Here is an 18,754-nt window from a genome sequence, read left to right as displayed (position 1 = left end):
AGAAAGGTATTTGAAAGACCTTTCCAAGGCGTTCAAAAGATTGAAGATCTGACAATCCCATCAAAAGTTATGAGCACTTAAGTGTTAGTTATACACTTTTTTAAAGCCAGATCTCAAATATTTTGATGAAGAGTGGTCCGGATCTATCATGCGACTCATCTTTGGATAAGCTATCAAAAGACCTTTCCAACAAGCCCAAAATATTAAAGATCTGACCTCCCTATCAAAAGTTATAAGAACTTTAGTGTTTTTCATACACTTTTTTTTGAGGCCGGATCTCGGATATTTTGATAAAAAATAAGTTTTATTTATACACTTCTTTGAGGCTGTGTAGTTTATTCACTTTATGAATGCGAGGAAGGCACCAACCACCTCAAGGTGGATTAGGTAACGTTTTTTTTTTAAATGATAAAGCTGGTCCAAATATTTGAAGTTTTTCATTTTCAATTTTGGTGAATATTCGATGTACAGCACCGCAAAAAGTTTTGCAATTTGAAAACTAGAATAAATTTTCAAAAATAACGTTTTCGTTAGATTTCCTATGCATATAGTAAAAAAATAATTATAACAAAATAAAAATAATAAATTTAAAGGCAGGTTTTCATAATTTCGAAGCAAAAAGTATCACAAAATGCTTTTTGTAGCAAAACAAAATCATCATTACAGTTATGCTACGACCAAAAATTAGCAAAATATTTTATTTTCTAAACTCCATTGGTCTCCAAGTTCAAAATTTGTAAAAAGATTAAATTGTCTTTATTTATTTACCGTGTATTTATAATAGTTTACAATCGATTAAATCAGTTTTTACAAGAAAAATGTAAATTTTAGACAATAATTATTTTGTTTTTCTCTGATTTTCTGAGGAATTATTGGAGGGGATGAGGGGTGCAAAAAAACATGAATTAAAATTTGCAATGGCCTGAAATATAAAATTAAAAGTTGCTCAAGCTTGTGTATTTTGAGTATTTTGGCACATTTTTTTGCCGATTTCGGTATGTAATTGGAAAGTTCTTTAAATTTCCTTTATTAAAAAAACCCCAAACAACGTGGTTTTGATGACATTTTGACAAGTCTTTATTTTTTTTCACAAAAAATTACTCTGATCAACTTTCGGCAAGACTAGTTTTTATATCTATCTAGCAAGCAAAGCATATTATTGAAAACGATGGAAAATACTCTTCCCAAAATAACTTCAATAAATTTGGATTATTAAAAAATCAAGTGTTCGATAATCTTTTTTGTCCGAATTTTTTAAACTTAAACTCTTTTTAATTGCAACTGAAAAATATCGATAGGATGCAGTCATTTTTTCAAATTTTGAATTAACAAATTTATTTATTTTTATGGATCGAACACATATTTACATTTTTTTCTACAGTTTCTTAGCCAACTCCAGAGTTAAAAAGGGTTAATCGAGAAAAAACAAGCGACGCCACAAAATTCGGCAACCCTTCTAAGGTTTCCGACCCTCGCTCGCACTGCTCGCTCACACTCCACACGCTAGAATTAATCCAAACTGGTCACCACTTCCCAGAACGCAAGGCATGACCGTGCCGTGCCGTGCCTCCAAGTCAAAATATCGCATCGTGCATTGCATGGGTTTCTCAAACCGTCGTCCAACCTTTCCAAGTTGAAGTCGCGACTGACCAAGGCGCTGCACCCCGTATTTGAAAACGAAAAAAAAAAATCATGAATCTAAAAATCTCTTACCACTCACCTAATACGAGATTAGTCAACATCAACTTTTTCTTCACTGCAAACCGCTGCCCAGTGGCATGAGAATGGAAAGTGCTGTCTGCTGCTGGTTGTTTGACTGGCTGGCTTTGCTGAACCACCGGACTTGGATTGGACTTAGGGTTGGTTAGGTTGTTTTATCTTCGCCACCAACTATAAAAAAACGAGCTGGGCTCCTCTCTTCTTATACACTTTGTTGCACAAAATGGTTTCTCATGTGCATAAAATCATAAACATTTGGACACACACAATTGTTTTATCTGTCGGCTGCTGCTTCCACCACGGACTGTGGGGCTTTCTCACTCACTGTACCCTTAATAACTTTGCAGCATAAACACACACGCCTCGAGGCTCTCCGAGGAAGAAAAGCGCTGCTGCCTCTATATAATTTCAGAAAAATAAGAAATCAGCAGCGGCACGATGCAAAAGGCTTCGACGACGATGATGATGACGAGGAGCGAGGCATAAAACGACCGTACGACAACCGATGTGAAAGTAGGACTAACCGAGACTGGCTTGACTTGTACGTACGTACCTACTACTGCGGGCTAACCGAGCGAACCGAGAGGTTGACTGGTGCTGGTGCTGCGGTTTAGGTCCGACGAACCGAGGTAAAGGTAGCAGCAACAACAGCACCAGCAACAACTACAACAAACGGTGAGCAATTCTCGGTGAAAACGGAGGTTTTGAGGGTTAAGTGTGGTTAATATTTTATATCTGATGCTTACTGATGGAATTTTGCAAAAAAAATGTAGTTATAAGACAACACCCAATCTAAAGTTATTCGTTAGATGTATTGCCAGCATAGTTAATAATGTGACAAACCACGTCACCAATTTAGATTAGACTTTGAAAAATAGGAGGCAAAATAGAAGAATATTTTTCTGCGATTCCAGTCAATTTTTTTGTTAAACTGCGATTTTGCGGCTGTATTAAACATTTAAGGAAAGGTATTTGAAAGATACATGAGTACCAGTGAAATTTTATAAAATTTAAAAAAAATTTCAAGATTGATTGTAATAAATATTGATGAAAATTGCTTCCAAAACTTTTGAGGAATACATTTAAAGGTATTTGAAGGACCTTTGCAATGAGACATAAACTTTCAAGAACTGGAAAACTTGCCTGGAGTTTCGAGCACTGTTGAAACTTCAGACAAGTTTTCTAGTTCCCAAGAACTGATGGTAGACTTGTTTTATGAGCATTAAAATTTAAATATCTGGCAACTCTATCTAAATTTATGTTCACTTTTGTGCATTAGCCTGCCTATCTCAATGAAAACGTTGTTGAACTATGTTCAACAAGTTCGTTACTTGGGATATTAAATTTAAAAAACTTTTCATGAATGAATGTTTCGAACTTTGATGAAAATGGCTTTCAAAACCACATTTCTGAACATCAGCGTTGGAATTACAATCATTCCGATCCAACGAGAATATACAAATTTCGTGTTTCAGATTTTTTTCAGATTATATTATAATTCATTCTCCGCCAACTAACACAGCAGTTGCCCCGACCCCTCTTCGGTCCCTGATCATGAATCTGAGGTCCATTTTTTATGATGTATTATAATGATGCCTGGAAGTTTTGTATCATTTCCGGCATTGTTCTGTAAAATGGTTTTTGTTCTATTGACCAAAACCCCAAATAGGAGGACCGAGGTACCCCAACGGAATCCGGAATATCTCCGGTAAAAGTGGACCATGTTTGTCCCCCATTTGACAGTTCAAAATATAGACAAATCTGGATCTTTTGCAACGGGAAGCATCCAAATTGGTCAAAACCAAAATTTATGAGATTTTTAAAAAAAAAATAGGGGTCAAATGACTACACGAGCGTTTGAGTGTTAAATTTGGCGAAGCTGTTTATTCTACTTTTTGAAGTTTTTAACTTATTTTCATACAAAACTGTTTACCTCAAACCTTTTTAAAGTGGAAATTCAAACATGTGATAGGTAAATGATTGGCATTTGATAAAATATTTAAATCATAATTCATTGGCAGCCGTAGTTGGTCTCGCTTAAAGTTCAGAGTTTTCTGGTAAATTTAGAGGAATTTGCGCGATACAAAAAAGGGATCAAATATCCCAACTCTTACTACATTTTATGTTGCCTAAATCGAGAAATAGTTTGAAAAATATTTCTTTATTGCTTTTTGTTAAAAATAGTATGGAAGCCATACATTGCACAGTAACCAAAAGCTGAATTTTGGTAGGTAGGAAATTTTATGGTTGAATATTTATAATGTAATTTTACCTAAATAAATGTGAAAAAAAGTTAAATTCAATTGAATGTTATGAAAATTTTACCAGTTCTTATAGTACAATTTCAATAAATTTTGTGTCAAAAACCCGATTTAATCCCACCTGGGGTGAGATAGAGCCTTTCTTACTAAAGAATATAACAATGGTAGAACTTCTTTCAATTCATAACATCGACTTTGTTTATTTATAACCAGCACAAAAGAAAGTCTTATGATGAAAGCAAAGTATTATAAATGATATGTTTTCCAAAAGAATTAAAAAACGCAATTTTCACCAAAAGAATATTATTAATCGTACATATTCTTAATCAAACAAGCGTTTATGACAAACGCGATCATAGCAAGCTTCCCATGCGCCAGTGACAACGCACACCGCGGTTTTGGTTTTCTTGCTTCGGAACGAGCCCTTTTGTGTGTTGGTATTTTGGTTCATCGTACCATCGTACCGAACAAAGCAGGAGCAAAGAAAAACCGAGGTACAAGTGAACCGCGTGTGCCGCACGGTGCAGGGAAGATAGCCATTCAGCTTCTACGAAAGTGACAGAGTCAGAGATAGCTATTTTTAACAACCGCACCACTACACACTCAATCGCGATTACCTTAGGTAGAAAGCCATTGGCGTCGCCAGCATTGAAAACTTTGAAAACGATATAAACGATGAAAAGCTTAGAAAGCTCCTATTGGAATCCAATGAACCGTGTTGAATAAACTTACGAAATCAGGAAAAAATGAAGTCTACTTTTAGGCGATTTAAGGAGCACACGGGAAACAAATTGATTTTAGCCGGATGAATGTCCTAAGTCACAAAAGTTTTTGCATAAACATTGGACAGTTATGCAAAAACGGACAAGGCAAAAGAAACCGAAAAGCTACGATATCTTACATGTTGTAGGAAACATCGGTAGACAAGCTACTACAAAACGAGTTTAAGTCGAGCAACAAAATATATGCGCCAGCATTCTCGCGCCAGTATTCGAAGCTCAACTTGACAACTTGTCGACTTGCCGACGAAGCGCTGCAGTGTGATTTTTTGACGATTTTTCCGATTAAAATTGATGCTGAATCGACATATTTACAAAGATGGAAATGACGTCCTGCCTTAAAGTAAAACCTATACCTTTCTTTAGTAAGAAAGGCAAAAAGTAAATCGTTCTAAAAATTGATCGAGATTGCCGATAGATGTCGAATTTGTTTCAGATGCTCACTCATGGTCTGTACTATGAATGTGGAATGAAATTTCGAATAAAATCAGAAATGAAAAATGTTGGCGAAGGTCACCAGGTGGGCTTTTACCTTTTTTTAGGGATTTTTTTTTCTTATAGTAGGTTAATCAAACGGCTCTAACTCCAGAACCAAATTATGAATCTTGATGAAAATTTGGGAGGTTGTAGAGCTCGAAAAATGCAATTTTTGAGATAAATAAAAGATATGAAAATGAAAAAAATTGACCATATTTTCATTTGAAAACTGTGTATTTTGTTGAAAAGTCTGGCTGTTGCTGTGCTACTACTTTTTACTTTGTATTTCAACTAAACAACTTTTTTATCATTGATTGATTGATTGAGTGGTTTTTATTTGGCAAACAATATCATTATTTATTTTCCGTAAAAACTTTATTAATTATTCAAAAATCATGTCCAATTAATTTTAAGGCGATTTACGATTTATTTGGAATGGTTATGAACAAAAATCAAAATGTTTCATGGTTACCCATGCATGGGGTCAAAATACCATGCCCTTAAATTTGGACAAATCCAATGAAAGGACATTGTAGTCCAGCTCATGCCCAATGATATAAAGAAAGAAATCTGTTGTAATATATGTTTTTTTGTTTGTGGCAGTTTCCAAATGAAAATTTATTTCTTACCTCAAATTTACTTTAAACTTCAAATCAATCTTTTATGATTGACTTTGCAAGGATTTTGCCATAATCCAAGAAACTCAAGGTATTTAGTAGACCATATTTCGCACGAAAATGAGCCTGATTGGTTGAAACTACCTTGGAAACTACGGGTTTTTTTTTACAAACTTTGTATTAGAGATTTACTTAATCTATATAAAAATAAAAAAGTTTATTTTTCAAAATGTTTTCTAAATGTAGCAGGTACTAAAATCATCATTCTACATCAGTTTTTTCAAATATAAAGTTGAAACATGTAACTTCTAAAATAACCCCAATCCGTTTTCACCGAGAACTTCCCAACTCCAGCAACAACAAAAACAACTAACCACTACACACTAGTTCGAGAGTGGAGCCACTAAAGACACTTGTGTGTTTTCTATTAATATATTCTTCGTCGACATCACCATCGTCGTTGTCGTCGTACCGTCGCACAATGATATAAGCGCGTAAAGGAAGGAAAAAAAGAGAATGGCCCTCCTCTCTTTGAACTAACGTCGACGACTGTGTCCACTGGGTCTCCAGTCAATTGGAACCGTTTTTTTTTTTCTTTTATGTATTTATTATTTTCGCCGTCACTGTCCACTGGTCACCCCGACACTGGACCTGGACCTGCTGCGGAGTTCAAGAGAGATCGAGGCACTTGTGTCTAATTAAACCTTCCTAACCCCGCGAGCGCGACACTCTGCTAATTGCTACGATGCAGTTTCTTCTTCCGAAATATCGAACTCCGCGACGTTTGGGCCCGCTGGTTGGCCGCGACTTTTAACTCTCTACTGGCACCGCTGACTGACCGACTGACTGGTCAGCAGCGCGGCGATGAATCACTCTTTGCGGCGTGCAGGTATTTGTACACAGAACCAACACACCACACCGCACTCTCAGCTTGAAGACCCACGAGAGAACACAGAACATAGCCCAAAGCGCACACACACCTTTGATTCACAAACACAGACTTGTAGTTGGTGTCGTCGTCGACTTCTGGTCAAATCGCGTATGCTTCCCAAACTGCAGCCACAACCTCTTTCAGGTCTCGATGCACAAATCCAACTGATGGTCGCGTTCAACGCAACGTTGGGACCTGCTAGGGTCTCTACCGTCCAACCACCAACACACAGATGTCGTTAGGGTCTCTACACTGCTGCTGCTGCCCATGGGCCACATGGACATGGAGAACGTATACGGTTGTTTAAACCCTCCCGCGGTGCACTGGGACTGGACTCTGACGGGAGGACACGGCGACGGCACACATACGCGTTCAGCCAAGGTCTGCTGCTGGTACTGTTTTTGACGTTCTGCTATGGCTCTCGGCACTGTTGCGGTTATTCTCTCCTTGCTTTGCTTTGGCTTTTGCAGTTTAAACGATTCCAATACGATAGACGGTTTAAACGGGTTTGCTGTAGAAGAGGTGTAGTCGGGTTGAGCGTGCCGATGTAGTGGCAAAGAAGCACTGAGGGAAATTTGCTGGGGATAAAAAAAGTTCATTTAAGAATTAAAAAAAAAATATTCTAACACGACATAAAAAGGTACTCAAAATAGTATAACATGACAATACCCAATGATCGAGGCATGATACAAAATACACTTTTCCATAATTTCGTAGCCGGCCTATTGTTAACCCACCGTTTACACGATATCATTTGATAGTTCTGTTTTTTTCCGACAGTGAAAGTCAACCTTAACCTTAACCAGATGTCACGTTTTTCGGCCTCTCTTACAAACGTTCTTACAAATGGTTTACAAAGTACACTAGCGCGACTGCGCTAGTCGATAATCTTTATTTTACCCATACTTAGAATCAAAAATGTGTTAAAACATATTTGCAATGACTAAATGAATTCATTAGTTTAACATTTTACATCAAAATACAGATCTTTTTTCAAACTTTACCATATTTAGGCAGTGTGGCAAAATTAAACAGAATAACTTTAGGCTGGTCATAATCAAATCGATTTGTCAACAGCTTTATTGCTGTTTAAAGTAAACTGTTACCTTTTTACTTCGATAAACTTAGTCAAAAATAAATGTTATTCTTTTGTTTCATATAAATTATTATAAAAATCTGTGTCAAATGGTTGCCATTCTAATCATCCGACTCTATTCAAATACAGATGTGAACTCAGAGTACCCGGAATGCATTTTTTTTTATCTTTCACAAAATATTATTTCGATTGCTAACTCGATATCAGCTTAACTCTCGAAAGCTCAAAATAAAAAAAAATAGTGAGGGGACGGTCAATGTTATGTTATGTGGTCAAAATTTTTGAATGCAAATGAATTGGCCTATAACCGAATAGTGCATAAATCGTGCCATTTCGATTAGTCTGAAAGAAGATATAAGCGCTTCAAATCTTACATGTCAGTACCGTCTAGTAAGACGTTGTTCAACCACGATGGAAAATAATTACAATCCGTTAAATTAAAAAAGTGCAACATTTGTCCTAAACAAGACTTTAAACAGACAACTTTAGCGCTACAGTTTATTACAAGATATAGGATTTTTTGGAAAATTCACATTTCAAAACTTTTTTTCGTTAAATCGCGATAACTCGTGATGATTACAAGCAAATCATTTTTTTTTTTTTTGTAATTGTCTGCTTTACAACTTTGTAGAACATTATTACACTATAGACAAAAAAACCCTGAAAAGTTAGAAAAAAAAACATGAAATTTTAAAATGAAATTTTTTGTTCGAAATGAAAAAATGAAAATTCTTGTTCTAAATGAAATAATGACCCTTTACGGGATTATGTAGATTCGTACATTAAATTTCCCTTAAAATGACATGTTCCAATTTTTTTAAAGTTGAGAACAAAAAATGGCAGAGCTTTTTAAATTTTATAGTGTTTTTTTTTCGATAAAAAAACGTTTTTTTTTCAAAATTTTGAGTACGCCATTAAACCGGGCGTCCAATTTTACATAAAGGTCCTTTCGACACCAAATTTCCACCTCACCTTTTCAGGCTGCAAATTATTGAAAAATATGTCTTTTTTCAAATGTTCGAAAATGGAAGGGATCGTACCGCTCCTCCGTCACGAGATATCGAAAAATGGAGCTCGGATTCGTGATTATGGACAAAAGTTATCCCTTAGGACAAAGTTTCACGCAATTCGAAGAGGGGTCGGGGCAACTTTTTCCTATTTCGTGTGAGTTGGTAGATAATTACCCAAGTTTATTTAAATTAGTTTTTGAGCAGTAATTATTTTTCAGCATCCTGATAATATTTGAATAACTATGGAAATCCAATCAAGGTTGTTCGGCTTTAAGAAACCATAGATTGCAAACTCTAGCGTAAATGATGCCTCTTTTAGTTTCCCAAAATATATTTAAAAAAAATCGAAAAAAATTGAAATTTAACTGTGATGAAAACTTAAATAAAAAAGTATCGGATAATTGTTTTTCCGAGCAATTTTTTTTCTTTAAAAATCCAAAACATTACCTACAACTTTTTCCAAGACACCAAATCGATCAGATATGGCCGAGTCCGAGTCACGCCGAGTCCGCCTACTAAGCGGTAGATCGGGATTCAAATCCTGGCTCGTCCCAACACAACTGGTGATCTTTTCCCTTCTGGATTCGATTGCTTAGTAAAGGAAAGGTAGTGTATCATCACAAACTTAATCTTATCACGCCTTAGGGCAGGCGAAGGAGAGGCCTATGGAATGTTAACATTAACCTTAACATTTTACCATTAAGTTAAGAAATAGCCACTGAATCCGCATTCTAAATGTGGCCCCGATAATGTCCATAGGTCATTAGGAAAAATATTTGACTTTACAAATCTTCCAGAAAAGATAAATAAATGCCACAACGCCTTGTAAGGAAAAACTAATCATGCAGTATGGTTTTTTTGACATAGAAAAAGCATAGATAAAATTTCATCCAGATCAAAAAATACAAAATTAAAATCTCGAAAAAATGCGAGGAAAAAGGGAGAGGAAAACTATGAAAAACAGCGAATAGGTAAAAGATAACGTTTGGATGTTGTAGGATATGCTTAAAATTACCAAAAGTGAACCAAAACTAAACAAAATATATTTAAAATAAATTAAGATAAACATAAAACAAAACAAGCAAAGTTTTTAATAATTTAGTAGTATAGAAAGATTTTTTTGTAAATTTCAATTTCACTTTTTTCGAAACAAAGTTTTGGTCACTCTAACATCCAGTGGACGTGGTGAGTTCAGACCGTACGGCGCATAAACATTTCTACAGGGCGAGACTCGCTCGTACACCCTTACCAAAAATCATGATTTTTTGAGTTCCAAATCCCACTTTTCATACGATTTTTTGAGTTCAGGTACTACAACCATAAAAATGGTTATATGGGTTGAACTGAAAAATTCGTATGAAAAGTGGGATTTGGAACTCAAAAAATCATGATTTTTGGTAAGGGTGTATATGGTGGGCAATGCTTGTGTGGCCAGAGGAGGCTAGTCACGTGTTTGGTATTTTCAAACAAGACAAGTGTCAGATGGAAATATAAGAAAAAAGTCAAAGAGAATCTTGGTCTTTCTCTCGCTCTTTCATGCTGTAACAACTCGCGCTTCTCTATATCATTTGTGGCAAAATATTTTGACACCGCAAATACCACGCTGCCCTCTGTCTTGCGCGAAAATTCAATAAATAAAAAACGCGAGGCACTTGAAAAGACCAAAATCCACGGTCGAATGAAAACACACACGCTGTGCTGCTCACTTGTAATTAGCGTGGAAGTAAAAATAAACGCCTCTAGTGATTGTCATAAATATCGTGCCGATTAATTAAAATCCTCGAATCGGCGGCGGACGCGCTTTTTTTCATTTTGCTCCTTCGATCTGTGGCCGTCGCCGCCGCGCGGTGCCAGAGAAATTATAAACAGCTAATCTGCGGTACAAATTGCCCCCTGTACAGTCTTGGATATGACGTCCAAGTGGTGGGACCGGTGTTCGTCTTGTTACTTTGTGCCAGCATCAGCATCGTCATCATCTGCAGTGAGCAGCAGCAGCAGCATCCCGAGAGTAGCATCTTGTCGTGGTCCAAGGGACGCCACATTGGCAGCAGCAGCAACGAATCCGTCCTGGTCTCAAGTGGTGGTGCAATCGACCGTCCACGGCCGCAATGTTTCAGAAATGTAAAAATAAAACAATGAACACGGAGGATGCCCTACTGCTAGTCAGGAAAAACTTTCTGTGCTGTACGCCGATAAACCAAATTGATTGGCACGTGAGTATTGTGTTGTTTTGAGGCGCATTGCGTTGCGAGCCACTGCTGATTGTGTTTCCGCTCCGCGCAGGGTCTCCTCGACGATATCAGCTGGGAACATCAGGAACAACTGCTCGACGCCACGGTCAACAATCCGCTTGTACTGCAGTACCCTGTGAGAGTAGCGTATCAGGTAGCATTTTTGAAGCATATTATACATCACCTGAACAAGATGAACGTAGAACAGCACGACCAATTGTACGAAAAGTACTGCAACCTGCTGAGCAGTCAGTCGGGAATCGATGACCAAGCTGGATTTAGTTTTAAACACTACGAGATACCTGGAAACGATGTGATCACCCTGAAGGAGTCGTCCTCGTTCATATCGGAAGGCACGACCGGTCTGTGCAGCTGGCAGGCATCGAAGGCACTGTGCGAGTTCGTCACCAACAACCTGGAAGAGTTTCGCGGAAAAAACATCCTTGAGCTGGGTTCGGGAGTTGGCCTTACGGGAATCTTCATGGCCAAGTACTGCGAACCGTCGATGATCGTCCTGTCCGATTGCCACAACTCGGTCATCAACACGCTCCGGCAGAACGTGGAGCTCAACTTTCCCAAGGGCACCCGCGTCGACACCGACAATCCGCTGATAAGCTGTTTAATCGATAATATCGACAGCATTGTGGCCGTGATGGACCTCGATTGGAGCTACATCAACGCATCCAATCTCAACCAGCTCATCGAGCCGGACATACTCGTCGGGGCGGATATCGTGTACGACCATGCCCTGTTTCAGCCGCTCCTGACGGCCGTCAACTACATCTTTGCCATTACCAACAACCGGTGCAAGTTTGTGCTGTCGTGCACGGAACGCAACCAGGACACGCTGAACGACTTCCTGGAGATGCTCGGTAAGTTTGATTCAACGGAACACATTAGAGCCAAAATTCAAAACGTTATTGTTGGCATTTGAAGAGCGAATACAAAAGGTCGTTATATTTTTCATGACCTTTAGTTTTGTCCACATGGATGCACTACTGCAGTACAAACCAAAGGTTATTCACTGCGTGCCTAATATTGCACAACTTACTATGGGTAAAGGGGAATGTACATGACGAAATCCAGTCTGCTACCCGTTAAGATCACCGTCACCAGCAGTCGAAAGACCATGGTTGGCGATTTTCCACTCTTCAAACAAACATGTTTTTTTATGGGCAACTGTCGACAAGGGGGGTGGGTTGGATTTAGCATAGCATAGCATTGGTGTCTACCCGTAGTTGCTACTCCGTTATTGACCAGGACCTCCAAAAATTGCTCCATGGATCACAGATGAAAAGTAGGGACCAATCATCACAACTTCGCAACCTCCAGAGGCCCCAATCATGCTGATCAATCACGGCGCCGGCCACGACCAGTGGTAAGATCACGGGGAAGTGGATAGGAATGTTAGTCCGATACTTGAGTGATGAAGACCTGCGTCTCCGACAAAGTATCACATGAGTTTTGAGGAGTTAGGAGTTCACCATGGTAAGTGATGCGACCGCGAGCAATGTGTTATCGTTTTTTTTTGTTGAAATTTTAAAAATCTTAGGCAGCTGGCTGCGAACAGATACGATGTTAATGATTTAAAAATCGATTATCTACGCTCCATACAAAAAAGATTTGTATTGTATAGAAATTGTCATTGTCCACGAGGGGGAAGGGGGTTGGGGTCTGCAATTTCAAAAAAGTGTCCACGTGGTTTATAGATGGCCCTTCCTTAATTTTTTTTTTTTAAATGCATACAAAAAAAGGTAACAGCTTCTCAAGGCAAAAATAGCGAAACTTCATGTATCAACTTTTCTTCTGGCGTCAAAAAACTAATTTGTATCATTTTTTGAACCCATTTCTGTCAGTTCGCAAAGCAAACTTAATGTGGGTTATAAGCGTATAATTCATAGTGTGTTACAGGTCGATGTACACTGATTTTATCGGGTACTTTTATCATTTTTGGCATGAGTTCATCTCATGCAGAGAGAAAAGTTAAAGTTTCATCATAATCGATACGACTTTTAGCACAGAACGATCCAATAATTTAAGAATCGCATCACACTTTTTTTACTAATTTAAAAAGTAATTTATTTTTTAAATGTGGTTGAGGTTCATTAAAAATCCATGTATATTTATCTTCTTTCAGTTTCAACCAAATACTGCATCAACGAGGAAACCGTCTGTCCGTCCAAACATTTCCAGTGGGACTCATCATCGGCCAAAATACGAATTTTCTCCGTGACCCGAGACTGGAGCTTTCAGTGAACCTCTACAGCTATCTATCTATCTCTACACATATAGTTAAACTTGAGCAACATCAAACAGAGTGTAGAACCGCTTAGTCCATTTTCACCTAATTCAAATCAGAGAAAAATATTTATCTTTCTTAAATTCTTTCCACTTAGATATTCGCTTAAATATAATGCAAACAAACAAACAAACAAACAAAATAAAATACAAACATTAAACGACAGGTTGTCAAAGTTACAAATGTTACATATATGTATTGTTAATAAGAGCTTTTCCAGATTAGTGATTCTCTCTATATCTAGCATCACGCCACAGTCCAGTAGCATAGTGTTCAACACAGTTCGTGGTGTGAAACATTTTTTTAAAAAGTAGTAATTTTACACATCTAGCGTACACATGAAAGTATAGTATATTTTGAACTCCTTCTAACTTCTACTTTTATATTCCGATAATAAAAGACGAAATGTTTTAGCTGCAGCACAACCGATTGGCGTTTGATATATTATCCTCAAATAAGCAGGCATCCGTTTTCACATTAACATTTTTATTAATTTTAATTTGCTGTTTTTTTATTTTATTAAATAAAAGTTAGTCTTAAGTTCCCAAGTTTTAATCTGCATCGAGCATCCCAAGCAGTTTAGAAAAACAATTTTTCCAGTAAAACGATTTCATAATTTTAAGGAATTTACTCCGATGTCTGTGACGAATGACTAGATTTTTGGTTAAAGTCGGCAAAATTCAATATACAAAAACAATCCGAAGCACAGTAAGGTCCCATAGGTACAATTTTGCCAAGAAGCAGTGTTGTAAAAACACTATCATAAATGAAATAGCATTCTCTTTTTATCACTCCTTCTCTTTTCCGCGTGCTCGCTCCCTCGCCTAAGATTGTTTTGTTTTCTCAGTAAACAGCAATGAAAGAATGCAAGAGGGGAATCGGGAAACAATCACGCATTACATCCCGTTAATTGTGTTGGCAAATTATATCACACAAGATTGTGTTAACACGAGAATCTCACGACGCAAAACAGAGCAGTGAAAGTTTGGAGATGAGATTTCAGGCATGATAATTGTAATCTGTGTGAACTGAAAGTTTTGATATTTTTACAACTCTGCCAAGGGCTTTTTTTGTTTGTTTGTGAGGCTAGTACTGAGCTCGGAAGGAACGTAAAGCTTCATTTATAAAAATATCCGCTCAAGCAACGGTCTAGAAAAGGGTTAACATTATTTTTGTTCGGTACGCAGCTTTAAAGGTGCAGTCACAAAAAAGTGGCGTTTGACGTGGCGTTTCTTTGTCGCGGTGCATGTTTGGTTTTGATCTGTTTTGTACACAAATCTTATTGTTTGAATTTGCAAATTTGAATGCGGCTGAAAATTACAAACGTTTAAAAAATATGTTCGGTATAATAAATTGAAAATTCATAATTTCCTCTTAAGGACATTGGCATCTTCCAAGAAAAGGGGCCAAGAAATGGCTTTACAAACAGCAGATTTTCTTCACCCTCTCTGGCTTGCTTGTGCTGCAGCTGCTGCTCATTTGATTTTTTTTTTCTTGACCGGTTCCTTCCGAAGTGCGTATACAGCTTTAAGAAGGTATTGGACTATGACAAACAAACAAACTCGCACTTTTTACCACTTTGGCTGCTTTTTTTCTGCTGCCTGCATTTGTTTGCAGAATCGTCAGCCTGCATACATTTTGCTTTGTTTGTGAATTTGTCGCATGAAAGCGTAAAACACGAAAAAGCGCAAATTTGTTTGTTTGTCATGATTTAATACTCCTTTAAACCGAACCGCAAAAAGCTGAATCTTAATATAGAAACACAATTAATTTTTATGGCAGGCAATCTGTAAAATTTAAAAATTCATGAATTTTTAAATTTGGAAATTTAAACATTCTAAAATCTGGAAACTTAAAAATTAAAATTTCTAAAAATTCTGAAAGGCAACAGTTAAATAATCTCTCAAAAAAAAAAACAGAGATACAAACAAATTAAAATTCCATTCAAAAACTCAAAATTTTAAGAATCTAAAATTTGTTAAAAAAATAATGTTTAATTTTGAAATTGTAACTTTCTAACAATTTAGCTTTGGGACCATCCACAAACCACGTGAACACTTTTTGGAAATCTCAAGCCCCTTCCCCCCCCCTCCCCCCCCCCCACCTATAGACAATTTCCAATCTTATTTGTAGCGTGGACAATCGCCAGGGTCCACGCCAGGGTTGCCAGACCAGGGTGTCTACGTGGTTTATGGATGGTCCCTTTATGGAATTCTGAAATTTTTGAATGTTGAAATTTAGATTATGAAAAAACAAATACAGTCCAGACTCGATTATCCGAAGTTCGATTAGCCGAAGGTTTATATGCGACTTCGGATAATCGAACCACAAACAAAAAAAAAAAATTATTTGCGACCCAATTTTAGTCAAATTGAATGTTTTATTGCCTATTACATTAAAAAAAATGCATATTTTCAATATTTTATCATCGCCATTTTGGATTTGAAAATTCTAAATCACTTTAGAGTAATTTAGAGGTCATACTGAAGCTTAGCAATAAAAAATAACACAACGAAAATATTTTTTTTTTGATTCGATTATCCGAAGAGAAATTTTGCCAAGGCCTTCGGAGTCTGGACTGTACTCGACATTTAAAAAATCATAAATTCAAAATCAAAAGATGGACATAAACAATTCCTCACGTATCAATCGAGAAAAGATTTTGATTTCAATGGACTTTCGGATCATCAATCATCTGCTAAAAGAATTGAATACGAAAGTTATATTCCATCCGATAAAAATCTATCTTAAATCTACCGACGAAGAGGGAAAAAATACACGACACAAAAAAACTTACGATTAAATGCTTCGCTGCCCTGCTTATGCCAAATGCGACAAATCGTCCAGCTCGGGCGGCGGTCCCGTCTGGGTGCCCCCGATGGTGATGACATTCGCCGCCGGGCCCTGCTGCGGCGTCGACTGGTTGATTACGACCAGCTTCTGGGCGGCGACGGCGGCGGCACCCGACTGGGGCTCGATCTTGATGAGTCCCTGCTGGGAGGATCCACCCACGCTGGAGCGCTGACTTTGCTGGATGATCCCGACAAAGTCGTCTGTTGGGAAAAGGGAAATGAGCTTATTTGTAATGATTTAAATTTGTGGTACTCACCCTGCGACGGCGACGGCGTCTGCTGGCGTTGGGAAACGATGACGAACTTTTGCTGGCCGCTGGCTGAGGAACCACCCTGGGACGATGACTGTCGCTGGAAGGCTCCCGAACCGGACGGTTTGTTGACAACCGAGCTTATCAGCGGAGTCTGTGGACGTGCGGGGGTGGCGGCCGCAGTGGTCACGATCGAAACGTTGTTCACGGACACGCTGCTGCTGCTGGTACAGGTTGTGGCCGTCGGAGGTGCCGTCCGTGCCTTGATCACACCCTGGTGGATGGTTGGACCGAGGAAGCCGTAATCTTTCCTGGGGATTTAGAGAAATGTAGAATTTGTCTAATAACCAAGAACTGCATTCAAGACAAACTTGTATTCCTCGACAACGTCCGGTGGATTGCGGAGCGTTTTCAGCACCGGTGAGCAAACCTTCTGCAGCATGGCCCGGATGTGACCGGCCGCAATCTTGTCCACCGCGCTGATGTTGCTTCCCTGCAGGTGCACCTCAACCCGGTCCGAGATGAAGCGCAACCGAGGGATGATAAACACCTTGATCACTTCCGTTCCCAGCTCCGAGAGTCCCTCGAGGGCGCCGTACAGCGACGAAAGGGGAGTTTTGTCGTTTTGCAGGGCGGCGCTGAAGAGTCGCGTAACGCGCGTCTGAAGATTGTTAGTAGAAGTGTTGAAATTTTTGCAAATTTGGGCCATCAGTCGGGCGGCAAAGTCGCGCAGCGCCCAGTGGTTGTCCAGTTCGGGGCGCATGCACAGCTGGCGTGAAACGATGCATGTCGAGACGGATGGGATCAGTTCGTGAAGCTGGAAAGAAAAAACAAACATTAGGAATATACATTGAAACACAAAAAGTCAACTCACATATTTCTCCAGATACAGCGCCGGATTGTCCAGCAGGGCTCGCACCATCCGCATCAGGTAAATCAACAGCGCCAGATTGTTCTGGACCACGTTGACCTTCACGCCCTCGGCAATGAAGGTGCACATCCTCGGCAACATCTCGTGCAGTCCCGGATCGCACGCCAGCGAGGTAAGCGCTTCGGCCCTCCTAGCTTCGTCCGATCCGACGCACGCCTCGGTAATCTCCTTGTAGTACAACTGCTGCTCTACGGACAATTCGTGCGTGGCCAGCTGCTTCACGTGGACCGTTTCCACGTTCTTCAGCTTGTGAGCCTTCCCTATCGCGGGCTTTCCCGTCGTGTCCTTAATGTGCGCCTTGTCCAGCTTATTCACCGGATTGACCGAGTCCAACGCCTGAACATCCTTTGACAGCGGCGGCGGATTCTCCGGAATCGTCGGCTGCACTCCGTCCACACACAGCCAATGTGCCCTCAGCGTTATATCCAGCGGAATTTTTGGTGGCGCCGTCTGAATCACCTCCGCCAAGTCAATCTCCTTCTCCTCAATAAAGTGCAACTCCCGCCCACCCCCGGAAGCAAACCGGAACGGAATAAAATCCGGCGAAACGAACCCGTACTGCGGCTCAATGTTCCGCACCTTCAGCGAGTGGTCAATGTCGGCGATCGACATCTTCATTCGCTTCGAGTGGTGCATAAACTTGGCCGCGTCCTGCACAATCTGCTTCAGCTTGATGGACACATCGTCCGCCAGCTCCTTGGCGGCATCATCCGGCAAGCTCCCGACGCCGATGCTTTCCGCGATTACCTTGATCGATTCCAGCGACAGCGTTGTGCCGTACATGGTTTTGTCGCCGTCGCTCATTGTGGCGCCTTTAAAAATCACCAAAAACCACTTCGATTACAAATTTATCCGCAATTTTAATCGACAGCATCCGCGGCAGAAATAAAAATGCAAAACTGCAGTTTGTTGATGTTTTTTTCTCTGCCTGAAACGTCATCGGGTTTACAGTGAAGGCGGGTTACCTATTTTAAGGTTCTGCTCGTACGAGGGGTCTACAAATGGAAAATTCACTTTCACCGGTCGGCCATATTTGACGGCCAAATTTGTTTGAGAAAAACATCCGAATCTTGGTTCAGAATAAGGCTTTCTAGGCCCAGTGAAAGACATATAAACTTTTAAAATAATAAAAAAATACGAATTCTTCGTCCCAGTGTTCTAATGCAAACAAAAATCGAGTTCGAGCTGTTGCTGTCCATGCGAAACTTGAAGTTATAGCTGTCATCGGGCAGTAGGATTTTAAAAAACTAGCTTTATGTTGCATGACAAAACATTTGCTAGAAAGAGAATGCAGATCTTA

General features: G+C 39.2%; 3 protein-coding genes across 5 annotated transcripts in view; 1 reads left to right on the top strand and 2 right to left on the bottom strand.

Annotated features, from left to right (window-relative positions):
* Positions 1 to 7,217, bottom strand: part of LOC120423431 (MICAL-like protein 1) — a 48,060-nt gene extending 40,843 nt beyond the window's left edge. The window contains exons 1-2 of one of the 3 annotated variants that reach the window (XM_039587237.2): positions 6,834 to 7,217; positions 1,721 to 2,117 (exon numbers count right to left, since the gene is read on the bottom strand). The gene's annotated coding sequence lies outside the window, so the exon portion shown is untranslated. Of the gene's footprint in view, positions 1 to 1,713; positions 2,259 to 6,833 lie in introns of those variants that run through there. The other 2 variants (XM_039587236.2, XM_039587238.2) reach the window with 2 other exon arrangements.
* A 3,211-nt stretch (positions 7,218 to 10,428) lies between these two features.
* On the top strand, positions 10,429 to 13,845 carry LOC120423440 (protein-lysine N-methyltransferase EEF2KMT). The gene is made up of 3 exons (XM_039587256.2): positions 10,429 to 11,103; positions 11,174 to 11,993; positions 13,259 to 13,845. Exons 1-3 carry the CDS (start codon positions 10,999 to 11,001, stop codon positions 13,375 to 13,377), a joined length of 1,044 nt encoding a protein of 347 aa, XP_039443190.1. The 5' UTR covers positions 10,429 to 10,998; the 3' UTR covers positions 13,378 to 13,845.
* Positions 13,846 to 16,127: 2,282 nt separating this feature from the next.
* Positions 16,128 to 18,362, bottom strand: LOC120423444 (transcription initiation factor TFIID subunit 6). The gene is made up of 4 exons (XM_039587261.2): positions 17,398 to 18,362; positions 16,895 to 17,340; positions 16,530 to 16,834; positions 16,128 to 16,473 (listed from the first exon to the last, which is right to left on the bottom strand). Exons 1-4 carry the CDS (start codon positions 18,256 to 18,258, stop codon positions 16,241 to 16,243), a joined length of 1,845 nt encoding a protein of 614 aa, XP_039443195.1. The 5' UTR covers positions 18,259 to 18,362; the 3' UTR covers positions 16,128 to 16,240.
* Positions 18,363 to 18,754: the final 392 nt, after the last annotated feature.

This window comes from Culex pipiens, chromosome 3, assembly GCF_016801865.2.
Source record: "Culex pipiens pallens isolate TS chromosome 3, TS_CPP_V2, whole genome shotgun sequence".
Classification (NCBI taxonomy): domain Eukaryota; kingdom Metazoa; phylum Arthropoda; class Insecta; order Diptera; family Culicidae; genus Culex; species Culex pipiens.
The sequence above is the reverse complement of the archived record's forward strand: the minus strand, read 5'-3'. Positions and strand labels throughout refer to the sequence as shown.